We start from the raw sequence: 18379 nt of genomic DNA, 5'->3' as shown, positions 1-18379 counted from the left end.
CCCAGGTGAATGACTCTGCACTTGCTCTTGTCTCAGCAAAGGAGACCAGGCATTCAAACTACTATTTCTGATGTCATTCTTCTTAAAAACAGGGACACTCTGTGCCATACAGACACAATTCCAGTCCAGCCCATGCCACAGGAAAGACAAGACATCTTTCTCACTGCAAAAAAAAAATTCAGTTTTTTGTATCTGAAAGGAACAGATTCTCTACCTTCTTCCTTCAAAGCAGGCAAAATTTTTTTTCCTGCTGCTAGAAGGTCTCGGAACAGGGCAGTGGAGATGCCAAGTTCACCAAACAGGATAAACTATATTCCATGCCTGCAGACAAACAAAAAAACCCCACCCCAACAAAAAGCCCCACAATCCCAAAAGCACACCCGACCCTGCACAAGACACACGACATCCTGCAGAAAGAAGCAGAGTATTAACTAACAGCCTTCTTGTGAGATGGGGATAAGCAGACATGAAAATCACTCACAAGTTTGTCGTTCATTGGGAATCAGAAGTATTTGTATAGTGTTAAACCATTACCACTTATTTTCTCTTCAAAGCCACTTTCAGGCATAAATGTTTCTTTTTCTGGTCCAGTTTTACAAAGTGGAGGGTGAAGAGGAAGGCAGCAATGTGAAGAGAAAGTAATCTCTCCGTACAGGTTACGGATTTGCTATTTGTACAATTTTCAGCAACATGTTTTCTTTCCTTTTGCAAATATATGGGTAAATACTGTACCAATTATTGCGGGAATTTTCTACAGCAATGAGCAAAAAACACAATAATAAAAAAATAATCAGCTACCATAGCTACTGTACAGCTATGTCCATGAGAACATGCTGAATGAATGACCAAAGGACAGTAAATTCTCCCAATTCCATGCAAATTCCAATAAAAACCCACTAAAAGTTCAGTTTTCTTGAGTTTAATTGGAGCTTTATTACTTAAGCTGTGACTTCAGTCTTGACTTTCAGCAATTTGCAAAGAGGAGGCGTACAAGAGAGATTACAACACTTAACGGGAGGGACTCGGAACCGGGGGAAAGGGGGCAATGCCGAGGCAGAGGAACAGGGAGCGCCAATCTGTTCTCAAGACTCACGTGAGGACTCCTGGAAAAGGCTGATTACTTGAAAGCAATCAAGGAAATAAATTTAGGAAGCAGAACCTGGGATTAAAGTGAGCTGGAACCAGAAAGAGACAAAACACCAATGGCAAAATGCAAATAAACCAAGCAGAGTTAAATCCAGACAGAACCCAAACAGTAACAGAGGCTGAATGAATAAATAAAGTCCCTAGGATTAAATCAGATTTATGCTGCCACTCAGCTTCTTCACCAGACAGAGAAAGCTGTAACTGACTGTGGCATGGTGGCTTCAGCCTCTGCTCCCCTGAAGCCACTGTCCAACCAGGTACAAAAATAAAGGTCTAATTCACTGGAAATTCGTTCATTTACAAAACTAATGGAATAGGGTTTGGTTTTTTATGCTTCTGTGTCAACTTCCAATTTATCTTCAACGCCGTTCTGCTCGTCTTTCATTTCTGCATCTTCAGTGTGGCTGGTTTGATGAGCAGCAGCTGACTAAACAGAGAGACAAAGAAAATATTGTTATACAAAATCACTAACATTTACAAATAATACCACAAACATTATTTGATTGTTATCCCTAGGATAAGACTATCACTGGTCTCCCTGCAAAACTGAATTAAGATTTAGACCTTCAGCCAAGAGAAACCAAAAATTTCTTTGCCTTTTTTCTACATCTAAGAAACCAGAAGCAGTTTAGAGGAGACTGAGAAATAACACTGATGATAGATGGTTATGATTCATAGCACGGTGTGCGCACCCTGGCCACGTAACACTAAAGCTTTTTTAGAACAAAAGCTTTTTTAGGAAGCTTCTGCATCCAACTGATTCCATCCTGCTTCAATTTCAATGTCATTTAATGCCAGCAATTCCCATGCCCTGCCCCTACCTGCAACTTGTATGAAGCACACCTGGACTCAAGGTAGAAAGAAATCTCTTTGTTGGCCAGCTAGTTTCACAAAGAGTGACTTCAACTCAACAACAGTCACTTGGATGTCCTCTGTGAGAGCTTAGCTGGAAGGAAATCTCATCTGAAAGGGTGGCTGCTCTAAAAGCCCTCTCCTTGCTCCATCTTCCAGCCACATAAAAGGTGTGGAAGGCAGAGGGGTCCAAGGTCAGTTTTTACAACAGGACATAAGTACCACATCCTGACCTGGCAATGATTTTCAAACACAGTCAAGTGAGGTACAAATGTCTTGTCCTGCTCATCTCAAAAGGACGTGCAATGAAGTTGCTATTCCACCTGTCAGCCCAGCACCCTGAACCATTTGTTTTATTATGAGGTTAGAGGAGAACCAGACAAGAACAGACACAAGCATGTGCTGCTGGGGGAGAGGAGCAGGAGCAAGGGCAAGAATCATGGAATCACAGAAGGGTTTGGGTTGGAAGGGACCTTAAAGCTCACCCAGTTCCAACCCCGCTGCCGTCAGCAGGGACCCCTTCCACTAGACCAGGTTGCTCAAAACCTCATCCAACCTGGCCTTAAACACTTCCAGGGAGGAGCAGCCACAGCTTCTTTGGGCAACCTGGGCCAGTGTCTGACCACCCTCACACCAAAGAATTTCTTCCTCACATCTCATCTAAAGCTCTCTCTCCAGTTTCAAGCCATCACCCCTTGTTCTGTCACTACCTGCCCATGGAAAAAGTCACTCTCCCTCCTGTTTAGAAGCTCCCTTCAAGTGCTGGAAGGGTCTCTCTGGCACCTTCTCTTCTCCAAGCTGAACAAGTCCAGCTCCCTCAGCCTTTCTTCAGCAGAGAGGTGCTCCAGCCCTCTTGATCATCTTCCTGGCCTCCTCTGGACCCGCTCCAACAGCTCCACATCTTTCTTGTGCTGAGGGCTCCAGGCCTGGACGCAAAACTCCAGATGGGGCCTCACAAGGGCAGAGTAGAGGGGGACAGTCCCCTCTCTCACCCTGCTGCCCACCCCTCTCTTGACAGAGCCCAGGACACAGTTGGTCTCCCAGGCTGCAATCTCACACTGCTGGCTCATGTCAAATTTCTCGTCCACCTGCACCCCAAGCCCTTCTCAGCAGGGCTGCTCTCCATGAGTTCTTCTCCCAGTCTGTGCACGTCCCTGGGATTGCCCTGACCCAAGTGCACAATCTTGCACTCGGCCTTGTTGAACCTCATGAGGTTCTCGTGGGCTCACTTTTCAAGCCTGTTCAGGTCCTTCTAGATCACATTCCTTCCGTCCTTAAACTAAACTGTTACACCCACTTAGCTGCAGCAACAGGACACCACAGCCAAAGAACATTCAGGCACCAGAGGTCAACCTTTCAGCCTTAGAAGGTTCTGTGAAGCACCCGAGTGCAAAGTCTCCTCTCCACAGAAAATCTGTTAGTGAGCAATGCTGGATTAAGAGGTGATTAACATCCTGACCTTTAAAAATTCATACATATGTGAACTATTTGAATTGGTGAAAAGAACTACTGATGCAAGAGTGGCCGTCAAACTTCAACAGACCGTAAGATACGCAGATATCAGGAATTTCAGAACTATAGTCCAAGTTCCTTTCTTAGCCATTGGAAGATATCTGGTAAACAAACCCTCTCCTCCAGAACTCTTGAACTTGTGTCCCAAAACCACTAATGTAGAAACTGTTAGATTTAGAGTAAAGCAACATGTTAAATGAATTAACAGGAAAACCTGTTTTCTTGCATGAAAACTCCCCAAGACTCACCTGGGGAGTAACTGTCCTCTATTCCATGGGACAGTTCCATGTTCCATTGATCCCTTTTCATCTAAAACCACAAAAATTTGAAGTAGGCCAGATGGCTTTGATAAAAACAAAGTAAACACATGCACTTTCCCAAGATCATCCAAGATCATCTAACTATTGAGAACAGAGCAGGGCAGTGATCGCCCCCCTGTCCTGGGCACTGATGAGGCTGCACCTCAAGTGCTGGGTTCAGTTCTGGGCCACTCACTCCAAGAAGGACATGGAGGTGCTGGAGCGTGTCCAGAGAAGGGCAGCGGAGCTGGGGAAGGGTCTGGAGCACGAGTGTGCTGAGTTCCCGGCTGAGGGAACTGGGGTTGTTGAGCCTGGAGAAAAGGAGGCTGAGGGGAGACCTTGTAGCTCTGTCCAAGTCCCTGAAAGGAGGGTGTAGAGAGGTGGGGGTGGGTCTGTTCAACCAAGGACCAAGTGACAGGACAAGAGGAAATGGCCTAAGGTTGCACCAGGGGAGGTTTAGATTGGATCTGAGGAAAAACCTCTTCACCAAAAGAGTAGTCAAGCATTGGAAGGGGCTGCCCAGGGAGGTGTTGGAGTCACCTTCCCCGGTGGGATTTAAAAGATGTGTAGATGTGGCATTTAGGGACATGGTTTAGTGGTGAACTTGGCAGTTTTGTGTTAATGGTTGGACCAGATGATCTTATGGGTCTTTTCCAACCCAAATGATTCTATGACTCTAGAAAGTGATTCTGTCTGAAGTAGGTGGGAAAACTGGAACTAAGTGCCACGTCTTTGCGATATCCCAAACAGTCTGCAACACAAAAACCATGAGCCTGCCTGTTGCCAAGAACAGGACGCTACCAACTCTCAGTCTTAGGGGCTGGAGTGTGCGTTTTGGAAAGCAGGAAGGCAGCCCTTTCGTACTTCTAGATGAAACAGCTTGTTCCAGTAATCCACTCTTCCTCTCTGAAGAGCAGGTCTTGCTGTGTCCCACACCAAGTGGAGGAAGCCAGGTTCCCAGCAGCTGTGCTCACTGAGAGGAACCTGCCCAGCACAGCCTGACAGCTGGCAATTAAACCCTGCGATTTCAGAAGTGAAGATGCTCAACAGTGAAACAATTATAGTTTAGTTGCTGTATCTTTATCTTCCCATGATTTTTCATTACAGACTACTAAAAACTAAGGCACTGCATGGCTACACATCTAAAAGGACCAAACACTTTCTTCCAGGCTCCAATAAGCAAGGACTGTTGACATCAGGCTGCTTTAACCAGATATATAACTACGTGGACAATTAAATTCCTTGCAGAATCAGTGGGGAATGTCTGCATTGATGTGTTTGTTTACACGCCATGAGAAGCAAAATCGAATCCACAGAACGACTGCTACTCTTTGAAAAGAAAAAGCACAACCAAAAAGCCACAAACAGAACACAGCCCAACCATCCAGTTAGGATGATTCCCCTATACTAACTACATACTAACTATGTTCTAACTATATATATACTAACTATTACCCTATACTAACTACTATACTAACTACTTCATCGGTGTAAGAGATGAAGAATGGAACGCATCTCCCTTCGTCTCTGGGAAGTAAGACTGTTTTCAGATCTATCCGATTTTAAAAGATCTGGGGAGAAAAAGAGGTTTGTGAAGTGTTTCATGTAGGAAACTGGCAGCTGACAGTCTGAGATGGCTGAAATGTCAGGATACACTCATCTGAGGGCCCCTGGACAGACTCACTGACACAGTTAACCACAGGAAATTTGACATACTAATATCGGACCATTTTTTAGACTCTACATGCATATTCTGGAAAGGTGGACACAAAGATCTGTGAAATTAACCTCACAAGATGCAAGCTTCTGTACTCCCCCATGTTACTGAGAAAATTTGAATTGGATATAAATCCCAGATTTGTCTTGGAAGTTACAAGAAGGGAAGGTTTGTCTGGGAAGGTTTCCCCAGTCCTTCCGGACCACCAGCTTTAAGGAAAACAAACAGAATGTTTTCTTAGGATATGTGATTCTCACCACTAACCCTGAATGTTTCTTGCTCAGCTGACACAACCTTGTTATAACCCGTATTCAAACACTGCTGCTGTTAATTGAACTGGTAATTAGTAAAATTCTAGTGAAAGCTCAGTAGGAAAACCATCCATACATTAGAATAAAGCATCTTCTGACAGTCTGAATTCTGACACTTCATAATCAATCTGTGACATCTGAGATGGAGAGCATCAACCACATCTTCATGTCTCCATGAGAAGCAAGATGGTACTCAGCAGCATCTGCATGACAGACATAAGGTCTCAGTACATGGGCCACTCAGGCACCAGAACAGACTGATCTTTAGAAGAACAGTTCAAGGAGAACAGGTGCTTTTTTTTTCCATTTCTTGAATGTCACCATGTTTGCATCTCATCACTTCAATTGCTTTCTGATTAACACTGGTCTGTTCCAAAATCTGTTGAACTAAAAGCATTCTGTGCAATGCCTGGTACTGCTAGTTGTCTTGTTCAAACAAGATGGCCTAATCGTTTTGACTACTGGCTATTTCCACTTCTTTCCCCTCAGAAGAAGCTACTTGAGTGTCCTCCCACTGTATTTATCTATAATAAGTGAGCTGAATACTTAAAACACTATTCCTTGTCTTAACACATGACACCACCTCTTGTAGTCTTCTGCAGTAGTGTTACTGACCTTTACGTCTTTGTCTGCAAGCCTTTGGAACATGTTGGCGTACATCTTTTTCTCTTTCTCATGCTGCTCCCGTATTTTTTGCTGACAAGTTACCAGTTGCACTTTGGCAGCTTTGTTACTTGGATAAAGCTGTATCACTTTCTGGAAATCTCCTCGGGCCAATTCAAAGTCATTGACAGCCAAGTGCGCTTCTCCACGCCGGAAGAGGCCTTTTTCATTGTTGCTATCCAATTCGAGTGCCTGCATTAAAAAAAAAAAAACCAACCACATTCAAGAATAATATGGAGTCTATTCTAATTTTAGAATAATATGGAGTCAGAACACCAGAGACTGCCAGAAACTTTACCTTCTGACACAGATTTATGAGTCTTGTCAGGGCTTACTATTAAGGTGAGTTGAATACAGCAGATGTACAAAGAGGACTGAATACAGTGGGCTATCTGACAGAGAACCAGCAAGTCTAAGATTCAGTCCTGGCTCTACTGCAGCTCTTTGAAATAACTTTGCCAACATGACAACCTTTGCCACGTCTCAGTGTTGTTCTAATTTCTAAATATTCTCAACATAGCAAGTTAGTAAAAGATACTCAAAGGACAATAATTATGAAAAAACCCCACTGGATATTTTTACAGTGTGTATTCAGTTCTACCCAACTGTCAGCTGATAAGAACAAACACCACGTGCCCTGGTATCCCTCAAATTCTAAAAGCAAAAGATAAACTGTCAGTTTGCTTGTGCAACTTCAGAATAAACAAACCCTTACTACCTTGTTGCAGTTCTCCAGAGCCTGGGAGTATTCCTTCAGCTTGAGATGGCACATAGCTAAATTAAGGTGGGCAGCAAGCCTCAAGCTTTTGGCTTTCGTATCCTCCTCATCGGAGAGTCCTGATTCATGCTCCAGCCACGAAACAATCTTCTTATACTGTAATGCTGCCCGTTTGTATTTCCCCTCCTGTAAACAAAGCAGTTCAATTATCAAACAGCTTATCACAGTAACTTTTATCTCCCTCTTGCCCCTTCTGCTTACCTTATGCAATAGATGTGAAATAAATAATTCAGAGTAATCAGAAAATAACTTCTATCAGCAAAAATATACTACTTCTGAAAGCCATTCCTGCACAGGAACAGAAAATCTTTAGGAATACCTACTGGTTCCCCCACTAAAGCTTGGGATAGAGGCCAACACTCTCCACTCTCAACCCCCACCTTATATTCAGCTTCTGATACAAAACGAGGAAGATGGGGAATTTTCAAAACAGCCCAACTACTGCTGTGAGAAAGTCTGTCTTTAGCAGGTCAAATGGTTTGAAACAGCTTCTCCACACGTTTCTACCCAAATGAATGCTGTTCACTCACAGCACTGCCCCACAGTACAAATTTAAATACTGCAACCTTGCTACGATTCCATGTACATCCCAAAGTTATCTGTAGATACAGCCAACAACTGGCAGAGAGAACTAACTCCCTGCAGAGTTAGTTCTCGTGATATTCCAACTCTGAGGCTTTATTATTTTTTTTTAAGACATCTTACCCTCCAGTCCTCCCTGTAAAACATCACAGAGAAGACCACAAACACCACTCTGAAATTATAGAAGCTGTAATCATCATTATCAGCTCATGCCATGGACTAAGAAATGCTATCATTACTTGGGGACTGTGATTTACCTTGAAGTATTGAGTGCCTCTCTCCTTCACAATGCAGCTTTGCTCCAGCTTCTCATCTGTGTTCATTTCCCAAGACTCCTTAGCCTACCCAAAGAGGAACAGAGTTCAAGTCAATTCTAGGGACACCAGTGGCTATGCTGCTTCCCACTAGCAGCATCGTACAGACAGGTTTGGCAGCTTTCTGCACCGATACTGACAACTGGGCTACAGCAGAGAGACACTGATGGCAACAAACAAGGGTACAGTAAGAAAAAGGACAATTTCAAGAGCTCCCAGTGTGTCATCACGTCTGACAACAGGGGCTTCCCTATTCAGACCAACATTCAAAGATTCCACTGTCCTGGTTGAAGCCGCATTCACACTTCCCCCCCCACCTCCCAATCTCTTTGGGATTTCATCTCGTTTTCACCTTTTCAAAGCTTTTGAGTTTCACTTCATACTGTAGCTCTGCATCTGGAGGGATCTGAAATTTCTCCTTCCCAGCACTTCCAAAACCATAGCTGTAAGGGAGAAGGAAAAGAAAAAAAATAAACAAACAACCCCCAAACTATCCAGCCAGCAATATTTGCTACTTGGGAAGCTAGAGGCAAGAACCCCATGCAAATCTGGGATGCTTATACAGTGTTATTACAAGACATAAAGGCTTGAAGAATTCTGGGTACTATTCTAAAATTAGCAAGCACAGGGTAGAAGAAAGCTGGAGAAACCTGGGGATAATTTTGTTAATCTCTAGGTATACAGTTCCTATCCTTTTTTGTTTTTAGCTTATGTGAAGAAAAAGCAAGTTCTCTCTCCATCAAGGGGAAAAAAACCCCATACTTTCAAGTTATATACATCTTGCTTTATATTCATGGTCTGAGACTGGATGTATCCTTCACAGCATCTGCATTTCAGTACTATTCCCAGAAAAGCAAAGACAATGATAAATACAGAGATTAAGTGAACAGCTCTATATATTTAACATACTGACAGGTATTTAACACGCAGGCAGGTGATTAACGGTAAATGCCTATAGAAAGGTCCTGCACTGCAACTCCAGTAAGAAGCTGTGTATTAGCAGGAAAAGCCTCAAGATCAGACTACTTTGCTCTTCTTCTCCTATCAAGTTCAGTCCCACTTTAAAAAACTTAAAATAAAAACTGAAATGAATTCAAGTTTGATGGAAATGATCAGCACAAACTCAACTTGTTTCAGGCGTGTTCTCACTGGAAAAAGAAAATGTAAATCCAAGGCTGTTTAAGGTGACAATACTGGTCAGTCATACGACTCAGTTGGATGTTCTTAGGCTCAGAAAGTTCTCATAATGGTCCAAGGTTTGGATAGAATTCTGCCTTGTATCTCATAGGAATCTTGAAGGTCTTTTTCCAAAAGGCTTTCAGAAGTGAACGTTTTCTACCAAGAAAGGATGTTTTCATACTCTTTACTAACCACATCACCTAAGGACTAACTATCTGGTCACACTAGGCTGCTCAGAAGATTCATCAGCTCTTTTCCAACTCTGAGGCTGTTCTTTAGGTATCTATATGCATGGCTGTACAGTAAGATCTATTTCATTAAAAGGAACCACAAAAATGTTATATTAGAGAGCGATGATATTTTGGAATATTCACCACGACCAATACTTAAGTAAATTCCTTCTGGAGTGCTACTACTTCACAACCTAGTGGCAAAGTGATCCTGGCTTCATACTTCTCAGATTTTAGGTGCTGATCAAGTTTTTATTACAACACCAAGAAAAGCTGAAAGGTACTGTAACAAACCACTTAATTCTTGCCAGATACTTAGTGTAAGCCCTTCAACTATCCAAAGATCAGAAACAGCATACTTGGGTTTGAGATAGAACACGGATTCCTCCGATTTCTCCATTTTTTGAATTGCTTTCTCCAGACCATGAGGAAGATCGTAGTTGTCACCTTCTCCAATCTCAAAGCGCAATTCCCGTCTGTCAAAAACACGATCTCCATATCGGCCTTCAAACTGGACTGGTAACAAAAAAAGAGAATAACCCAGAGAAAAATCAGAAGGTATCTATGTATGGAAAGGGGCAGGTAACACAGGTACTACAGGGAGTGCCAAAGCCTACTCCTAAACAGTCTTTTAACAGCTCCCTATGCATGGTCGCTACTGGCAGCAAATAGAAGTTCTGCTGCTAAACTCAGTAAATCCTTTTTTTTTTTGTTCATCTAGATATTACTTTTTTTTTCACTTCAACAACAGGCACCAGAACTACTCCGGTCTCTTGTTCCTCAGCAAATGGAAATACTTTATTAGACTCGTCTACCTTCTGTGATCAGATAAGCACTTTGTCAGATTAAGTATCTCTGGAGAACACAGGTGCTGTTGGAAAATCTAAACCTTGTTAGAAATAAGAGAATGAAAGCTTACTCCAGGTTGTTAAGTTACATGGTAAAGGAAAGAAAAGCCACATATTCTTCTCTCTCAGGGCAAGGAGTTGAAGATTGGGAAAAAGGTTCTGCCCTCACACCCGCTTACTCTTTGTTTAACATACTTACTCTCAACAAGAGCACCCTCATTGGGCTTGGAGTAGCCTTCCCCTTTTTTACGGATTCTTCGGATGATGCCACCATCTTCATCATCAGTGAGGTCCTCCCCCTTGAACTCAAAAAGTTCTATCTGTGGAGGGAAGAAAAGCCTTGCATTTATTCTCATCACATCAAATCAGTAACTCACAGAAATTTTTCTCCAGAGATCTCTGAAAGGATAGCTGTTCAGGAAGCCACTATCTTTGTTCATGTCCTGTAAAGTTATTAGAGAGCCAAGGCTATGCAGATGCTGTATTCAGCAGATGTTGTGTTCAGTAGATACTGGATGGAAACCTACCGAAGAGTTTCAGATGATATTCAGGCTTTTATGGCTTTTTTCTTCGTCAATCTTGGTCTCCCAATACTACAAACTGGATCCTTTAATTGAAAGGACTGTGAACCTGGCTCCTGAATAAAGCTTACATGAGCCACAGTGTTTAGGGACTACCGCAAAAAAGACTCTACTGGCTTCTTTAACAGTATTTTTGCTAATGTCTGCAGGCAGAAGTACAGATAGTGGTTTAGGGGCTTGAGGTTTTGTTTGGCTTTTTAATAGGACAGAAAATACCTTTTGAACACATTAAGCCAGGAAGCATTTGCTCTGAGCTGCCACTTTGCAGTGCTCCCACACTGATCAGCAGCTGTCACACCCTCTTACTCTATAGTCGAGTAGAATCACCAGTAGCGTCACTGCATCCAAGAGCCAGTTTGTAAGTAATACAAGGAAAAAAGAAGGAGGAAAATTCAATATAAAGATGCAATCCTTATCCTTAAGTCCTGATTATACCCTTAATTCCATCTATGGTCAAATTCAGATCAACTCTAAAGTGCTTTGAAGAAAGCCCAAACTGATTCCAAACGCTTGTCCTGCAATATTAAATTCAAGAATATCTTTTCAGAGTTCAGCTATTCCCCACCCTTCTCTTGCCACAGGACAATAGTTTCAAAACCTGGGTGTCATTCTCCCCTGCATGCCTGAACAGTCGGCGTTCTCAGTTTACTCCTCATTACATAAGCCTTGCCTTATCGTTGTGTATTGTGGGATCATTTCAGAAAAAAAAAAAAAAAAAATCCAGAAGAATGATAAAACAACAAAACCATGATCTGGACCACCTTTCATCTCACTTGGTGCTGCAACAAATTGTTCAGAGTTTTTAAGAGCTGGTGCTAATGTAGGAAATAACTATCCAGCTTGAATCTCCACATGCCTTCCCAAGTTTCTAATGCAAATCATAGTTTGAAGCGGGAGTACTCTGATGAGATGGAAAAATAGTCTGGTCACAAAAGAAATTTGTTGTTGCTGCTGTGAAGTTAAGGAAGAAAAAATAATCTTTTGCTATCCTATGTTTGCGTAAAGCAATAGTAAGAACAGCACAGAAGAGTAAAGCCATTCTAATCAGCATTGTGTAGACTAAGTACCCCATTTAAAAAAAAAAAAAAAAAAAGAGTTCAAGGCTAATGCTGTGGAGGTTTGTAATACTGGACTGCAGATACCCAGAACGCAAAAGGAATTGAATATTCACCAGCATAAACAGTACTTCCATTTTGTATTCTGATGGATACCTAGTAATAAATAATATTGTGCTCTGTCTCAAACAAGCTAAGTCACGCCAGAACATCCCACCCATTACCATACAGATTTCCCTGAGGTTTTTTTGTTTTGTTACGTTTTGTTTTTACCTGAACAGCAGTATTCTGTGGCAGAATCCATCTATTCACATTGCTCAGCAACAGCAATCATGAGGAAGGAAAAAATAAAAACCAGAACAAAACAAAAAAAACCCCAAACAAACCAGAAGACATCCACTATTCCAGGTCATAACCAAACACTGATGTGATGAGATAGCTACCAAATCTTTTAACGTTAAGTTTTAGAGGGTCCTTTTTAAAGCAACTTGTACAAAATTTTGGTATGATGATGGCACTTGCATCATAGGAACCGTGCTGACATTGTTTTAAATAATAAAAAGGAAACATAGGAACAAAACTAAAGAGAGCGGAAACTTCAGAGATTTTAAGTGCCCGAGAATCACACTAGTCAGAAATCACTCCTACCTAATAAAAAAATTAGGAAAACTTTCTGGATCTAAGTCCCATGTCCCCAGTTTGGGACACACCCTGCACTGCGTATTTACTGCAGACAAGGAGGAGGCAGCACTCTGTGTGCCAGCGCTAAGCCCTTTACAGTGCCTTACCATGCTGCCCAGGTTGGTCTGGAGCTTTGAGATACTGCGTGGGGGCAGTAAAACACAGAGAAGCTGAACATCTCCCGTAATTGCTACACTGAAGTTACTGTTTGTTTTTGCTTTACCTCAAACAAAATGAAGTGAGCAGAGAAAGGTGAAGGGGTAGGGGAATAAAAAATTAAATTAGAGTTTGCATTGGAATCATCAGGTCACACCACAGTAAATGTGTGTTAGTGTTTTTATCCCCCCGCTTTGATCCTGCCCTATATTACACTTGGTATCACCTGCATTTCTGCAAAGCAGGCAGCATTCCAGCACGTGTACTTTGATTCAACATAAATAAGCCATGAGCATCTTTGGATTTATATATTAAAAATGACCTGTTTAAGAACAGCTTTACAAGTTACGATTTTTCAACAGTCAATTGCAGAAATAATAGCATTAATTTTGATGTACTTGAAATGAGTAAGTTCTGATCCCTTAGTGGCCTGGGCTACTACCTGCTGGCAGTGTTTTTTTAATCCTTCTGCACAAAACACATCTTTAATACTACGATTCACAAGTTCATGGAAAAAAGAAATGCAAATACACAAGCCAAATGTAACACAAATACAGTATTTAATTATGTTTAATTTCCCCTTCTTAGCAGATGCTCATTGTTTCCATTAAAATCTAAATAGGCTTTCAGTCCCTACTGCATCAGCTTGTTTTACCTTTCTCTGATATCAGATAAAACATTCAATCTTAGAGCAATCAGAGCTAAAACAAACTTTTCTATGCCGCCAATGCAGGAGTCCATTCCATTGATTAAGTATTTTAAAACAAAATAATTTTAAAAATCACACTTAAAAATAATCCATCTGCCTTCTCTCAGGTGCAATTAACTTTAAAGTATTTCTTGTAAAACTGAACTACTTCAACAATAAGAAACATATAACCGGCTAAAACAGTGTTTAGACTGTGAGAGCATGCTCCAGGAACAGCTTTAATATCATCCTTTATGGAAAAACCAAACCCAAGTCTCAGCATTCTGACCAACCACTCTCAATGCTGCCATTTCCACCCCATTTTGGGAAGGGGAGGGGAGGAAAGATGCTTTAAAGATCACTAGGAAACAAATTCTGTCCTCTGATGGTAAGGGTAAGGAATACCCAAGCTAACTGGCTCCATGCTCCCCAAAGCCATGCAGTTCACCTCTGAGAAGACCAACTGTCCATGTAAACTGTAAAACTAGCAGTACCCAGACACCAAACTCCATCTGTCACAGGGACCAAGTGTCTACAAACGACTTTCTATGATGGTAAGATTGACCAAGGTAGCCTGGATCTACAGACAGGCTTTGGTAATTGACGAGCAACCTGAACCCAAACTGTTCTTACGGTGCTTCAAGGCGTATTAAAATGCTCAGCTCTGCAGAAAACAAGAGTTCATCGTTGCAGGGCTGTTCAAATACACTTTATATTCCAGCAGCTTACATGGGGTAATTATATCTTTTCTTCCCCAAATAGTCCACAAAAAAATTGCATTAACATTGCAAAGAAAACAAGGCATGAAAGATGTATTACCGAGGACATGAGTTGTTCCTTCTGTTGTTGAAACTTGATAATGTTTAACGTAAGTATCGTTACTTTGCGTCTTATGAAGTAGAAAGAGGATCAAAGATTTAATTTCTTCAACTACTTCAGAGTCCACCACTGAGACAGCCCTCCCCAACCTGCAGTCTCCTACACTGACTCATTCTATAGCTGTAAAATTAAAACTATGAACACTGGAAAACATTAAAGGATTTTAAAAACTCCAAAATAAGGGAATGTGAGCCACTGCAGATCAGCAGCAGCCAGACCAGAACTCCATGCTTTGCCCACACTGCCCTAACTGATCACATTTTGCTCTTCAAAAAACTTAACATTCCTGTTTTGAAAGGATGGTACATCACACGTTTGCTCCAGCGAAATACCAGTTTTGTTTGTTTTTTCAAGTGCATCTTTTTAGTGAGGGTCTCTCACTTACCTCAAAAATCAACGTAGCGTTGGGAGGGATCTTTGGGGGGCTCCCAGCTGAGCCATAGGCGTATTCTGGTTTACACGTAATCCGACAGATTTCACCAACCTTCATGGTCGCCACAGCAATGTCCCATGCTTTGATCACCTCACCTACGCAAGTCAAATTTCAATCACATCATTGCTTGGCATAGGCGAAAGACATCATCGGCTGTGAAACTGAGCATCGTCACTTTCAGTGCACAAAAGCTAAGATGGAGCAGAACTACTGAAAGACTCGTGCTCACTCCGATTCATGTGCATCAGTTTTAACCTTAAACAAATTATAAAGTTACTTGGGGATCCAAATTTGGCTAAATTTCTTCACTCTAGGTGCAGCGATTCTTTTCCTCTCCTTACTTGGCCTATAAAGAAGACAAGTCATCTGAACACAGACACGGGCTGCAGCACTTGGCACAATCTCAAGCGTGAGGAAATAACAATAAACTCTTTGAAGAGGAAGGTCTTGGGGTGAGAGATCGCCTGCTCATGTTTTGAAAACAATCCAAAACAACAGCATTTCTCTCTGTACTTTATCAGTTGGCAAAGAGCAGCGCAAGTGGTAACTAAAAGTTACATGTAGTTGTAACAGAAATGGGGAGGAAAGTAGGAGAAGTAGTATTCCTCCTCAGGCCAAAAGCGAACAGAAGCTGGAACCTCAAGTAACAAAATCCTCTCTCTTACTCAAGCTCTCCTACTCGCTGCTCCTTTCAGCTCAGTCAAGCAGCCTTTCTCTTAGTCTTGTATTAAGAGGCACACTTCCTATCATCTCAAATGTCAGGACACAGTAGAATTTACCTTGCAAATAAAAAAAGGAGCAGGTAAGGAATTGCCAGGGAAAAAATCAGATTCAATAATAGAATTTGCTGGAACAAGGATGTTTGGATTTCTGTATTCAAAAAATGAAGGCTTTTGATAATGAAGAGAGGCACTGCTTCAAGATTCCTATTTGGGTTAATTTGGGAACTTAGGAAAAAAGGGGAGTATGTTTCATCATGCTGTAGCTGACAGCTGCCCCCATGCACCCTGTCCCAGTATCTGGTCACAGTTAAGTACTCCTGAATTTCAATATTCTACAGAAAAAAAAACAAAACCAAAATCAAACCTCAACCAATCAACAGAATGCACATTCTGGCTATTTAACTACCCTTTATCACCATGCTTCAGGGCAAATTCGCTCCCCAGAGTGCTTTGTCTGAGGCCAATGAACTCTTCAGCAGGTCTTATTAAAAGGCTACACCATCTTCTCATTCAGAAAAATCTCAAAGCCATGCTGATTGGGCCTGCTGATTATTTTCTTATCAAAATAATAAACCTCAAGCTCTGAAAACAAGTTTAAATAGCAACTTAAACATGCAAAAGAGCCAGATATGCAATGAAATCCCATCTCAATGCTTACTAAAACTTATTAATACCAAACCCAAGACATTACCTTTCCCCAAGTCAAATGAGAATTTGTCTCTCCTGTCCAGACTGGAGTCGAATTTGGTGCCATCAAGAAGCCATCCTGTGTAATGGACGGTCACTTTATCACCTATCATCGGAGACTCAGTCCCACTGCCTTCTCTCTTGACAACCTGAGAAAAACAATAAGCAACATAAAGATGGTGAAAACTAAGTCTGCCTATCGGACGTTTATTCCATTTACTTAGATGTATGCGTTACCATCTTCAGTAGATCAAGGATTTACAGGCTGACTTCAGTTATCTGGAAATGGATCGACTATTCTGCCTACAGATTAGCAGAGTTGCAAATGCAGGAACCTCAAGATGGCTCTGCTGTGAAACCAGAACTTCCTGGGCAACAGCTGGCACCAGCTCAGAGATCTCTGCATCTCTAGTCAGCAATGTCGCTCACCTTTCCTCAACAGGATTTTAAATGTTCCTGAAACTAACCAGTTAAAACATTAGGCAGGGGGGTTTTTGCTTTATTCAAGTACTTTCCTCACCACCACCCTAACATTACCCCTGAAATCAGTGCTCTAGGCAAAGCACTTAAACAAGAAAATGAGCCGGTTCTATCCATGTAAAGTCTATTAACATGTAATCTGAGATTAGCTGAGTTGAACCAGACAGTTTTCCAAAGGTTAGCAGAATCTCACCCCAACGCAGGTTAGTTCTAGCAGCCAACACAGCAACACTTAGGAATTACTATGGTGTATTAATTCTTTCTCCCCACAGCTGTGACACAGATTGCCAGCACCTCCATTTCATAGAATCACAGGATGGTTTATGTTGGAAGGGACCTGAAAGATCATCCAGTTCCAACCCCCCTGCCATCAGCAGGGACACCTTCCACTAGACCAGGTTGCTCAAAGCCTCATCCAACCTGGCCGAGAACACTTCCAGGAAGGAGCAGCCACAGCTTCTCTGGCCAACCTGGGACACTGTCTCACCACCCCCTGGGTGGAAAATTTCTCAATATCTCACCTAAATCTCCCCTCTCTCACTTTAAAACCATCTCCCCTTGTCCCGTCACTATCTGCCCACGTACAAAGTCGCTCTCCCTCCTGTTTCTAAGCTCCCTTCAGGTACTGGGAGGCTGCAATGAGGTCTCCCTAGAGCCTTCTCTTCTCCAAGCTGAACAAGCCCAGCTCCCTGAACCTTTCTTCAGCAGAGAGGTGCTCCAGCCCTCTGGAGCACATACAGCTGCAAGGATTTGATTATCTTCTCAGAAGGTTCACCAATCTAGCTAGCAAGACCAGCATCAACTAAATCTACACTATACAGAAAGCAAGATTGGCCAATCTCTCTGGTGTTCATTTGAAATGTGTATAGGGACAGGGAATAATACTGACACATCTCACTGGGATATGGATACGAAGCCTTGTGAATAACGGGATTCCTGAAGTTAAAGTTTGAGTTTTCTCCAGTACTGACTGAAACCATCTAGCTCGAAGCCAAAGCTCTGTGTTACTTTAGCAGGGCAAAAGGGAACCAATGGACCTTGTTTGCTCACTTCTAGAGCGACCTGGAAAACATACTGTTCATACAGGAGAAACACTTGTTCCAGAGCAGTTACACACAAGTATGGATTGGTGTATTCCCTCCTTTAAAGAAAAGCTATGAAGATGTGACACTTCCATACTAATCATGTTTTTCCCTGAAGGAAGCAGGCCCTTGGGAGTCTCCTTCTCAAATTTCAACTTCTTGCAACCAACCACCCTCTCCTACGTTGCTGCCCACCATCCCTGCGACTGGATGGACAACTGAAACTTCAGCACCCTCCAGGCAAAGCTGAGGGAACGCGGACAGCTCCTGTCAGACTCTTGACAAGCTGAAAGCACCGCACTGGATGCATAAAAGAGAAAAAAAAAAATACTACCTGCTTGGTTTCCTAGGCAGAGAAGGCTCAGAGTGAAGAGGGATGCCTGCCCTCATACAGCACACCCCGCACCACCTCAGCACCACAGCAGTTATTAGCATTGCAGAACTCATCTAGTGATTTCTCCCAAATTCAGGCAAGAATTCAAACAACCACTCTCACAGAGATAA

The 18379-nt window shown here is 42.2% G+C and overlaps 1 protein-coding gene across 1 annotated transcript; it reads right to left on the bottom strand.

Moving 5' to 3' along the window:
- Positions 1-1096: 1096 nt before the first annotated feature.
- Positions 1097-16509, bottom strand: FKBP4 (FKBP prolyl isomerase 4; the record flags this gene model as incomplete). Its single annotated transcript, XM_010173459.2, has 9 exons — positions 1097-1573; positions 6453-6692; positions 7219-7404; positions 8118-8201; positions 8527-8617; positions 9943-10099; positions 10631-10751; positions 14857-14999; positions 16318-16509. Coding segments are annotated over 9 exons (1313 nt in total), but the record flags the coding sequence as incomplete, so codon positions are not given.
- Between the last annotated feature and the right edge of the window lie 1870 nt (positions 16510-18379).

This window comes from Antrostomus carolinensis, unplaced genomic scaffold (assembly GCF_000700745.2).
Source record: "Antrostomus carolinensis isolate BGI_N321 unplaced genomic scaffold, ASM70074v2 scaffold9500, whole genome shotgun sequence".
NCBI lineage: Eukaryota > Metazoa > Chordata > Aves > Caprimulgiformes > Caprimulgidae > Antrostomus > Antrostomus carolinensis.
This window is presented reverse-complemented; position numbering and strand designations above follow the sequence as displayed.